Raw genomic sequence first — 10,882 nt, forward strand, 5'->3', positions numbered from 1 at the left:
ATAGAATTTAATTTAATTCTAAAATAATTTCTTTATCATAAATTCATGTCGATTGGAATTCAACCTAATCCAAAAAAAATTTTCAGATCAAATTTCGAAGCCAATTTGATCTGACTCGAATCCTAAAATCTCCAATCTTAATATGATATTTTTGTATCAAATCGGATCGGGTTGACGGGTCACATACTTTTATATACTACCATATAATATTAACAAGTGGCTTTAAAAACATTTCTAAAAATGATAAATATTTTGATAAATTTCTCTTTTTTTCTTGTTTTATTTTTCTTAGTCCTCTTGTTAAATTGTTTTTAATAGTCGCACGAGTAGTTGGGGTAGTTGGAAGTGTACAAGGATTAGGAATATCTTAAACTCAAAGTCTCAAGATGCTAAATACCTTCTTCATTTTCATTTTTTAGGTATCTTAAACAAAATTATGTTTTTTAAAAAAATGGAAATTTTGATGTAAATTTATAGATCTCACATAGATTTTTTTTGCATGATTTATTATTTAATAAGTTATTTATGACTTCATTTACAAGGATTTAGGCCTTATTTGATTTAGAATTTTGTATTTTAAAATATTTTTTAAAAATAAAATTAACAATTAAAAAAGACTTTTTGACTATTTAAATTTATTAGAGGTGAATAATGTGATAAATACTGACTTTATTTTATTTTTAAAAATTATAAATTAAAAATACTTATCAAAAATTCTTTTAAAGACCCTTGAATTTAAAAATCATCACAATATTCTTTTGATAAGTATAATTTTTTTTCCCATTTTCAACCCTAAATTATTATTATTCTATGTATTTTTTTCAACTAATAGGTAAACAACCTCTTCCCTTAGTTCATCTATCGAATAAATCTGAAGCACAATTTATGCATACTAAAAAATCGACTACAGTTCTCACGATTGGAATATGGGTATTCTCTCATCTTTGAAGATGCCCTCTTCTGTAAGTCTGCTCCGTCGTAATTAACTTAGCTATGCCCTGGAGGTAGGAGATGACGTAATCTGACTCATGGATTAGAGGCACAATGAGGTGAACTTTAAGAGGAGAAACATTAGACGATTGTTGGTTCATTGACTTGGATGTGCGACATGAGGTGGTCTCGAAAGGCAAGAAGAAGGATGACATGGAGAAGGTTTAGAAAGTTTGGTGCATCTGATGGACTGAAGGCTCAATGCAAGATGAACTCCAAGCAATCTATGCATCCAATAGACTCGAAGGTGTTATAAGATTGACCTTAGATTGAGAAGATCTAGAGGCCTAAGAGCGTGAAAGATTACGCGAGTTAAATGTAATCTTGACCCTTGTGCTTTCGGGTAGGAGCACGATGTATTTAGCTAAGTAGGGATAGACTATCTAGTGAGTTAATTTATGCTCAGTTTACTTGAAGGAGTGGATGGTGGATGGATGAAACAAACCTAGGGACAAGGAAAAGAGAGGGAAGGTGAATAAAATCCATCCTCATCCTTATCCATCAAGCCTTGTTTACCTCAGCTAAGGAAAGAAAATAAAATTTATATTCATGGTCTAAAATACCCATAAGCTTCTTCTTCCTCGCGTCGAAGCAATCCCCTTTTCTTCGCCGACCGCCGTCCTCATCACCGGCGGCTCCTTCTCCCCGCGCGTCGCGCCTCCCCGAGGCGATGCCATCGCCTCACCGCGGCGCTCCTCGTGGCCATCGCCTCCTCCCCGCAGCACTCCTTGCGGTCATCGCCTCCCCTCGGCGCTCCTCGCGGCCATCGCCTCCCCGCGGCCATCGCCTCCTCGTGGCCCGCGCCTCCCCGCGGCGCTCCTCGCGGCCATCGCCTCCTCGCGGCCATCGCCTCCCCGCTGCGCTCCTCGCGACCATCGCCTCCCCGCGGCGCTCCTTGCGGCCATCGCCTCCCCACGGCCATCTCCTCCCCGCGGCGCTCCTCGCGGCCATCGCCTCCCCGCAGCCCTACTTTGTTCCAGACTCGTCGGGGACGCGAGCTTGCGGACGAGGAATAGTGGAGAAAAATGTAATTTTATTTCCATCCGATGCTTTCCGTCCAATTTTGGAGGGCTCATTTTGGGAGAAAAATGATCCACGGATGGATTATATTTCTTTCCTTTCGTAAAATTTTATAAAAGTAGGGGCTTAGTATGGTCCTTAAGGAATCTTTTCATAGGATTATGGGAAGGTAACCGACTTTAAGGTTGGTTTAGTTGATTGGAGCATTACTATCAACTGAGTGTGTGTGAGGGTTCGATGAATAAAATATTTTTGTTCGAACAACAATTGACCGTAGGAGCTTTAATCCCCTTAGCTAGACTAACTACTCGATCAATTGTCACAAGTTGAAAAAAATCCCCTTAGCTAATAAGTTGTTTACACGAAAACCCCCTGCAATATAATAAAATAATATGATAATCTATTTTTGATAATGAATTATTGAAATTTAATACTTATTTAGCATAGACAATATCTTTATCTCTTTCCTTTTTTAGAATCATATATATTGGAATTTTAATATAATATTAAAATAATATCATTCTAATAAAAAAATTAAAATTCGAGTTGAGGTGAGATTTTAAATCCCGATGAGAATAAAAATTATTAATATGAATAAAAAAAAATCAAGGAATTAATGATTGCCTACGGGGTTATGATGTTATGTTAGAAAGTAGGATGGATTTTTTAGATAAACGATTTAAATTTTATTTTAGACATATTAAAATTTTATGATGTTTTATCTGAAATAATAATAATAATAAATAATAAATATAATATATATTTTATAATATCCACCAACGGTAAAAAAAAATGAGGAAGATTCGAAGTGGGCGAGCTGCGGCCAAATCTGATAACAAAAGCCGAACGATCACGCAAAGAACCACCCGCTCCTATACCCTGAATACCCCTCCAAGTTCGTCATAATTTCAGAAACGCCACTGCCTTCTCTCCGGTTCATCCGGAGGGCGCTCGGGGGCATTATCGTCCACGAAAATTAGAAAATAAAACGATTTAGATTCAAGGTATCGAGAACAAGGAACGAGAGCAGCACAAGTTCGCCTCTCTCTCTCGCCTCGCCTCGCCGGCTTCCTCTCGCCGCTCGCGGAAACCACCACGCGCTCGGATTAGGGTTTGGTTTCTGGTCCGGTTGGTGGGCGGTTGGAGGTTTCTTGAGGAGTTTTCGGGATATTTGGTCGAGGCCTGAGTGGAGGCGGAGTTTGCGGCGTAGAGGGGCTGGATCTTGGTGGTGCAGGGAGGAGGAGGACTCCGGTGATGTGCGGGAGGAGTTGTATCTGTTCGTTGCCTTAGCGTCTGGTGTCCTTTCGTCGAGGATTTTGCGAGTGCGTTTTCGATTGGATCCGGTTGCTGTTTTTGTGCGGTGGGTCGGTAGGTTGGACATTGGGAGTGGGACTACGGGATCTGTGGAAGGGGCCGAGTAGGAAATGCGGCTGAATTCTGTAAAATTGTGTTCTTTTTGACGGCTTGTGTAGAGTTTGTACTTTGCCTGCGAGAAAGAAGGGGGGAAAGGAGTCGTGAAGAAAGCGGAAGAAGTGAAGAGAAAATAGCAAATTTGGGAAGGAAAAAATTGTTGAGAATTCAAGCTCTTAGTTGTGAAAATGCAGCAAGATCAGCGAAAGAAGGTACGCTTTCTTGATTCGTGCTTTGCGCGTTTATTCTCTTTCTTCGTTGTTACAAATTGGATCTGTGTTCTCGCCAGCCTTTGGTTCTTCTTTTTGTTCTCTTTGTTTTCTTTCAATATGGCAATTTCCTTCCGTCAGATTTCGCATGAGATCTATTTAATGTTTTTGTAATTACCAAAATCTGTTTGAGAGATGAATTTAGTTTCGATCGATTTGGTATTCACTGGAAGATCCTTATTCGTTTTCGTGTAATCTCTTTTGACTGTAACCGATAGCCAATATTGATTCTGTTTTAGGAAAATTCGGTGCAGACATTTGTCTTCAGTGTTAATCTGTAAAAAAAAAATCTAGTTTTTCGAGTCTGACAGTCAATTCAATCTCTCCTTAGAGTCGAGTGCAAGCAATTGTTGTTGATAAGCTCCAGATTCTCTTTTGTTCATCGCTCTTCTTTATCGTGTTTATCATTGGTTAATGCACAAGGTCTCTTGGATTCCATCTATAGACTTTAATCAAGAGCTTTGGAGGTTTATTCGTTTTTCATTTTTTTTTTATCACTTATTTCATTTATTGGAAGAGGCTTCTCCCCTAATGTTTTTTTATATCCGTATATTCTGCTTGTCGTCTGCTTTAGGTTTCTGTTCCCAAGTAGTGATGGCTGATGATGATCCAAATGACTGTTCAGTAAAAGTTTTTTGAGATGGTGGCTTTTTGCTGTTCCAGAACATACACAAGTCTAAATTTACCTCACTTCCATTCTATTCCATTCATCTTTTTTACATGGATGAATTCAAAAGGAAAGAATAATGTTATCTTAGATGCTTAAACTGATCTGGGAAATTTAAATTAGTGGAATTGGATAAATTTGAATCTCTTCCTCCTCTTTATTGCTTCCAAGTAAACAAGAAAAAAATGATAAGTTATTTCATTTCTTTATTTTCCCTCCAATTTCTGTCCAAGTAAACACAACAGTATGTTCCTGCTTCAGTTGGTGCCAAATAAAGTTGATGCTCAAGGCATTTTGATGAGCATATGCGGTCCCACATTTGTTCCTTCTTTAGCTTATTATATAAGAAAGAACTTGCATGTAAAAGATAGATGGGTGACCCCAAGATGTCTATCATATTGTTCTCTGTAATCTTAAAAGTATTATTTTTCTCATTATAATTACACTTAAATGCAAATTTAGCAAGTGGCATACCTTGCTGACTCTTACCTTGAATTTTCATTTCAATTTTGTATTCTGCAGAACTCACCAGAATTGGAGTTTTTTAGTGAGTATGGTGATGCTAGTAGATACAAAATTCAAGAGGTTATTGGCAAAGGTAGCTATGGAGTTGTCTGCTCAGCAATTGATGCGCTTACTGGTGAGAAGGTGGCAATCAAGAAGATTCATGATATTTTTGAACACATCTCTGATGCTGTTAGAATCTTACGTGAGATCAAACTTCTTCGTCTCCTACGACATCCTGATATAGTGGAGATTAAACACATAATGTTACCTCCATCAAGGAGGGATTTTAAAGATATTTATGTTGTTTTTGAGCTCATGGAATCAGATCTCCACCAAGTCATCAAGGCAAACGACGACTTAACAAAAGAACACTACCAATTTTTTCTTTATCAGCTTCTTCGTGCTTTAAAATACATCCACACAGGTAATATCTTATTCTATAAAGATTTATGCATCTAGAAAATTAATGTGAATCAATTCTGCTTCTAGTTGCTCTGTTTCTTTTGTTTTAAACTAGTAATACTGGTCCGTCAATTTATAGGTATTCAATGGCTGCACACTAGTAGAAAGCCAACACCAAGTTATGTCTATTGCTTGTAGATATTAATTTTAATAATTTAACAATTTAAAATTAGGAGTTTGTGGGGAAAATGGAGACGTGTGCAATTCATAGGCACAACTCTCTAGTGTATTCTTATCTGACTTGGCTAATAGTCATCTGCTAATTCATCATCTGAAGATTAGTAGGTTAGTTTCCAAAAAGATGTTGGATTGAAACTACCTAAGAGATTTGGGTAAAGTGGGTCAAGCAAGAGCTTAAGATTTGTCCATATGATTGTGTAGTAGCAGGATCTAGGTGTATTCCCTAGAGTCAATTTTGCAGGAGCAAAGCCCTTATTATCGTACATGCCAGGAGTTTAGTTACTTAAATACATGGACTGTGCCATTAGATGATTTACGCATTGTTAGTCTAGTTCTCATGATCTTAGCATCAAAAGATATGGGACTTTTTTCATTTTATTTCAAAGGTGCATGTTGTAGATTGTTTAATATTCTTACAAAGAACTTCAAATGAAAGGGTTTGTGCTATCTTTGTAAGCTTTGTGAAAGTTTAGAGAGTTCTATTTACCTCTTTGGACAACGAAAGACAACTGTGCTCTTCTGTGTATATACTAACCAGTATCACCGTCTCCAATCTAATTTGTTAGTTCACCATGTTTCGGACATTGTAATATCATCTGCCATGGCTTAGTTTTTTGTTTAATAGGACCACAATGATTAGAGGGTTTTTTTCTTCTTTTTTATGCATATGAATATAAGCACACTTATATTCAGAAGCTTTAATGCATTTTTTGTGTTTCCGTGGTTATATCATTTGTGTGCAATAAATTTGAAGTTTTGTTGTCCTAGTAAAAAAATGTAGTACATGTCTTTTCATTGATCAGTTCATCATTCTCTGAAATGCCCTGCTTGTTATATATTTTTTTTCTCTTTTTCATTTTGCTATGTTACTGACTGATATGTTACATGCAGCTAATGTCTATCATCGTGATTTAAAGCCAAAGAACATATTAGCAAATGCAAACTGCAAACTGAAGATTTGTGATTTTGGATTAGCAAGAGTTGCATTCAATGACACCCCAACAACAATCTTTTGGACGGTGTGTTGAAATACCTTTTTTTTTTATATCCTGTTAGTCTTTACTCTTTATATACCTAGTCTATCAGCTAAAAGGTAAATTGTATGCTTATTTCTCTAAACCTCTAACATGCAACAGGATTATGTCGCAACCAGATGGTACAGAGCTCCAGAGTTATGTGGATCATTTTTTTCTAAGGTATTTGCATATTTCTATACCAGATGGTTATTAAAGCATATTCTAAAGAAAGTTGTAATTTGTCAATGGTTCTAATATGCAAACTACTTCCAAATACATAGCAATGCTGGATCAGACCATGTAGATCTGCAGTTTTATGTCACACAGAACCTCTATTCTTTTACAAAAATGCTATGCACGTAGTTCTAGACTAATTGATTTTCAACCTGTTGTGCGGATAGGATTGTTGTGCGAGCAAGAGCAGGGATTCAGTGCACTCACTACCTAGACATATCTCCTGGAAATTCATTGGAAGTGAGCATGAGTGTAGAATTGCTCATGGTGATGTAGGAGATCCACTCATTGGGTGGATAGAAACGAGTGGTGGGTGGAGCTGGACAAATATCAAATTGAGAATGGTTCAGAAGGTGTTCAAAATTGAAGGAATTGGGTGAGTGCTAGATCTAGGAATCACGAGCTTGCCTAGGTTGGGGTGGCAGAGTAGTGGCCAACAACATTGAAGGGCAAACTGCAGGAGCTTGGCTAGGGAATAGACTTGGATGAGGAAAACAAAATAATGGAGAGATTAGGGGGAGGCCACAAAATACCTACTAGAAAATCCTAATCTTAAAAGGGTAGCTTTGATAACTGCCATAATTTGTGAAAGATAAAACTCTACTGCTTGTTACATTGATTAGAAACACTTGTATAGCATGTATAGGACTAAATTATGGAATATGACATAGTAGCTTCATTTGAATTCATATGTTTGCTTTATTGGAATGATATAAGTAATACATAAGATATAGTTGTGCAATATACTACATATTGACTAATTTGCCTTGCCTATTGGTTCATTTGACCCAATAGTGTGCCCAACTCACCTTGCCAATTGGTTCATTTAACCCAATTGATCTGCTTAGTCTACCCAACCTATTGGTTTGTCCTATCCAATTAATTTGTTTAATTCAGTTGACATGTCTGGCCGATTAATCCATCCAATGTGCCCAATCTGACCAACCCTTTTGATTTGATCGACTCTCAATATGTCTGCCCTACTTGTGTTAGTCGCCTCTCCCAACCCGACTAATCCACTCAATTTGTTGCTGCCCCTCTTGGCCCGTCTATGTTGCCCAACCCCAACTGAGTCACACAGCTCACCCATTTTCCCTTGGTTGTCCAATTTGCCCATGTTGCTCGGTCCCTTCTTGTTCATAATGTCTATTCTTTGAGATTTGAATAGAGTGATAATAGGTACTCTTTAGAGAATGTAATAGAGGACTAGATATTCCATGAAAAAGGGTGAGAAATAGCTAAGTAGGATGACTAGGAAATCAGAATTTAATGAAAATTAATATTCCAAGTTCATTTTTTAAACAAACATAGGAATTTATTCCGTAGAAATTCATGGAAAATAGAATAGCTCTCATACAAACCAAATACACCACGTTAGCGAACAGTATGATGTGTGAATCTTACTCAGACTCAAATACTATTTCCAAACTTGACTCGAAGCTTGATGACGAAGGCTTTAAATAATGGTGTGATGCAGTCTTGACAGTACTGTTGTTGGAGTATCCGTGTACTGGACTACTTTCTTGTATTGACTCAAAACAATAAAGATACTACAAGGAATGGTATGTCCTAATGTCATACATTGTGCTTTCATACAGCAGGCCACTATAAGAATGCAAAAATGGCTTTGTTTTAGAAACTACTAATTTTTGTTTGATCATTGAGGATTAACTATATGAAAAACTAATTGAATTTGTTTTAATTAAACTTTGTAGTCACGTTTACAGTGTATCAGCGTTTTATATCATGTTGTTCATCATGAATTTAAGCCTTTGTAAGGAACAGAGAAATTGGATGTTAACTTAGTAGAATAATGAACAAAGGATTGTTATCTTCTGAGGATTCTTCTGTTATTGGACATCTCTATCTCTAGAATTGGGAAACAGGTGAAAAGGTTATTTAGCAGTTTGCTTAGTTTAGTGGGTTTACCAATTTTGAACTCTTATGTATGCTGAAATATGATTAGCGAGAGGTACTTGTGATGGGTTTGTTCCTTGTCTTTCAGTTTACATTGTTGAGCTGTTACTCTACCTTTTTTATTTTTTGAAAAATATATATTCTTTATTGTGCAGTATACTCCTGCTATTGATATTTGGAGCATTGGTTGCATATTTGCCGAGGTATTGACAGGCAAACCTCTCTTCCCTGGCAAAAATGTAGTCCATCAGTTGGATTTGATGACAGATCTTCTGGGGATACCTTCCTTGGATACAATTTCTCGGGTACAACGGCTAATTAGAAACTTCGCATTAACTGATGTGGTTGTTCGAAAATTTCGAAACATGTCTCATTTCGAATGTATCGTCTTTCTAACCTAGGTACGGAATGAGAAGGCAAGAAGGTATTTGAGCAGTATGAGGAAAAAACAACCTGTGCCATTTGCACAGAAGTTCCCCAATGCAGATCCTTTGGCATTGAAACTTCTTGAGAAGCTATTGGCATTTGACCCTAAGGACCGACCAACTGCTGAAGAGGTATGATGCTCTTCCAATTAAATTAACTTTGTTTTTTTTGAATTCTTCCTCACACTTTTGAATGTTATTTGTCAGGCATTAGCTGATCCATATTTCAAAAATCTTGCCAAAGTAGAGAGGGAACCATCTTGCCAACCGATCACGAAAATGGAGTTTGAGTTTGAGCGTAGAAGATTGACTAAAGAGGACATACGGGAACTTATATTTCGCGAGATTTTAGAGTATCATCCTCAGTTGCTGAAAGACTACATTAATGGAACTGAAAGAGCAAATTTCTTGTATCCTAGGTTTATATCTTATATCCACTACTCTACAGTGTTAGTGTTCATATCTCTGACGACATTTCATTCTTTGTTATATTCTTTTATCTATGCAGTGCCATCGATCAGTTTAGGAAGCAGTTTGCTTACCTCGAGGAGAATGGTGGTAAAAATGGGGCTGTAATCCCACTAGACAGAAAACATGTTTCTCTCCCTAGGTACTTTTTTTTCTCCATTTTAGTCTAGTTTCGAACCTTATGATTCCCTTTTCATTCCTGTATGTAGACATCTTTTCATGCATTTTAGGAGATCATGTTGGGTTCCTCTTGCATAATGAACAAGGTTTTCATAAGTCGAGTACTTCATTATAGCCCCTGAGACATAGTTGAGTTGGTTACTATAAGTTTTTGCACGAGAGAAGAGTATTCTAGAAAAACCTAGTATCAACATAATTACTTTGAAAAGTTCATCAGTGGTTGTTCTAGACATGCTCTTGTTTTACACTGTTTCATTGGATGCTTTTACATTTCTCTTCTGCCTCCTCCCTCTCAGATCAACAGTGATCCATTCCTCGACTGTTCCTCCGGTGGAACAAACAAATATCGGCTTTTCGAGGGAGAGGCAAGGAGCCGACGAGGCAAACAAGAATGCTCAGGATACTGAAGGGTCATCTGGAAGTGTAGCAAGGGCTTCTTCACAGGCACAACAAAGGATTACGACAGGTAATTGCTTAGATCCAAGTTGACCCTATAATGGTGATGATGCTGTTGCATTCATTCTAAAAATCTAGTTTTGTGCTGTGTTTCTCAGCTAGACCAGGGAAGGTTGTTGGTGCAAGCACGACGAAGGATGCTGCTTATTATGATCCCCGACGATATAGTAGCAATCCTGTTCTTCCACCGCAACCAGGTGTCTGTCCAGCATATTGTTTCCATAGTACTAGTGAATCCATATGCCATAAGCAGCCACCACAACCATGCTTGCCCAATAAGATCGCACCGGAGATTGCTCTCAACATGAGAGCCTCCCCATTTTATCTCATGGGGACGACAGAGGCTGAGCCGGCCGAGAGCCACGCAATGGAGGCAAACCTTTTGCATCTGAATTCCCCCTACAATGGGATTGTCGCAGGAGCTGGTTCCGGTCCCCATAGAAAAGTCGGCACAATTCAGTTTGGCACGGCGAGGAGGATGTATTAGGCAGAGACCACTGATAAATATGTGACAGGCAGGGAAATGAAAGGAGCAATGAAAGGGGCAGCATGCTTAGGGGCCACGAGCATCGGCGGCTAGCTAATTCGACTACATTCATAGTTGACATGTGCATTTCTTACTGTAAAAGAGAAAGAGTAGAGAGGATCTAGTGCAATTGTTCATCTTGTGTTTACAAGTTA

General features: G+C 37.9%; 2 protein-coding genes across 4 annotated transcripts in view; one reads left to right on the forward strand and one right to left on the reverse strand.

Annotated features, from left to right (window-relative positions):
* LOC141830624 (xanthine dehydrogenase-like) overlaps positions 1-10,882 on the reverse strand; it is a 157,532-nt gene that overhangs the window by 57,164 nt on the left and 89,486 nt on the right. The window lies entirely within an intron of this gene.
* Positions 3,099-10,737, forward strand: LOC141831129 (mitogen-activated protein kinase 10-like). 2 transcript variants are annotated; one of them, XM_074718556.1, is made up of 10 exons: positions 3,099-3,632; positions 4,879-5,287; positions 6,397-6,524; positions 6,642-6,701; positions 8,828-8,977; positions 9,074-9,229; positions 9,305-9,516; positions 9,606-9,707; positions 10,042-10,211; positions 10,300-10,737. In XM_074718556.1, exons 1-10 carry the CDS (start codon positions 3,609-3,611, stop codon positions 10,686-10,688), a joined length of 1,800 nt encoding a protein of 599 aa, XP_074574657.1. In that variant the 5' UTR covers positions 3,099-3,608; the 3' UTR covers positions 10,689-10,737. The 2 variants fall into 2 exon arrangements, with proteins under 2 accessions (XP_074574657.1, XP_074574658.1); XM_074718557.1 differs by lacking the exon at positions 3,099-3,632 and adding an exon at positions 4,759-4,775.

This window comes from Curcuma longa, chromosome 6, assembly GCF_044706935.1.
Source record: "Curcuma longa cultivar G26 ecotype Majalengka, Jawa Barat chromosome 6, ITB_CL_G26_1.1, whole genome shotgun sequence".
Lineage (NCBI taxonomy): Eukaryota > Viridiplantae > Streptophyta > Magnoliopsida > Zingiberales > Zingiberaceae > Curcuma > Curcuma longa.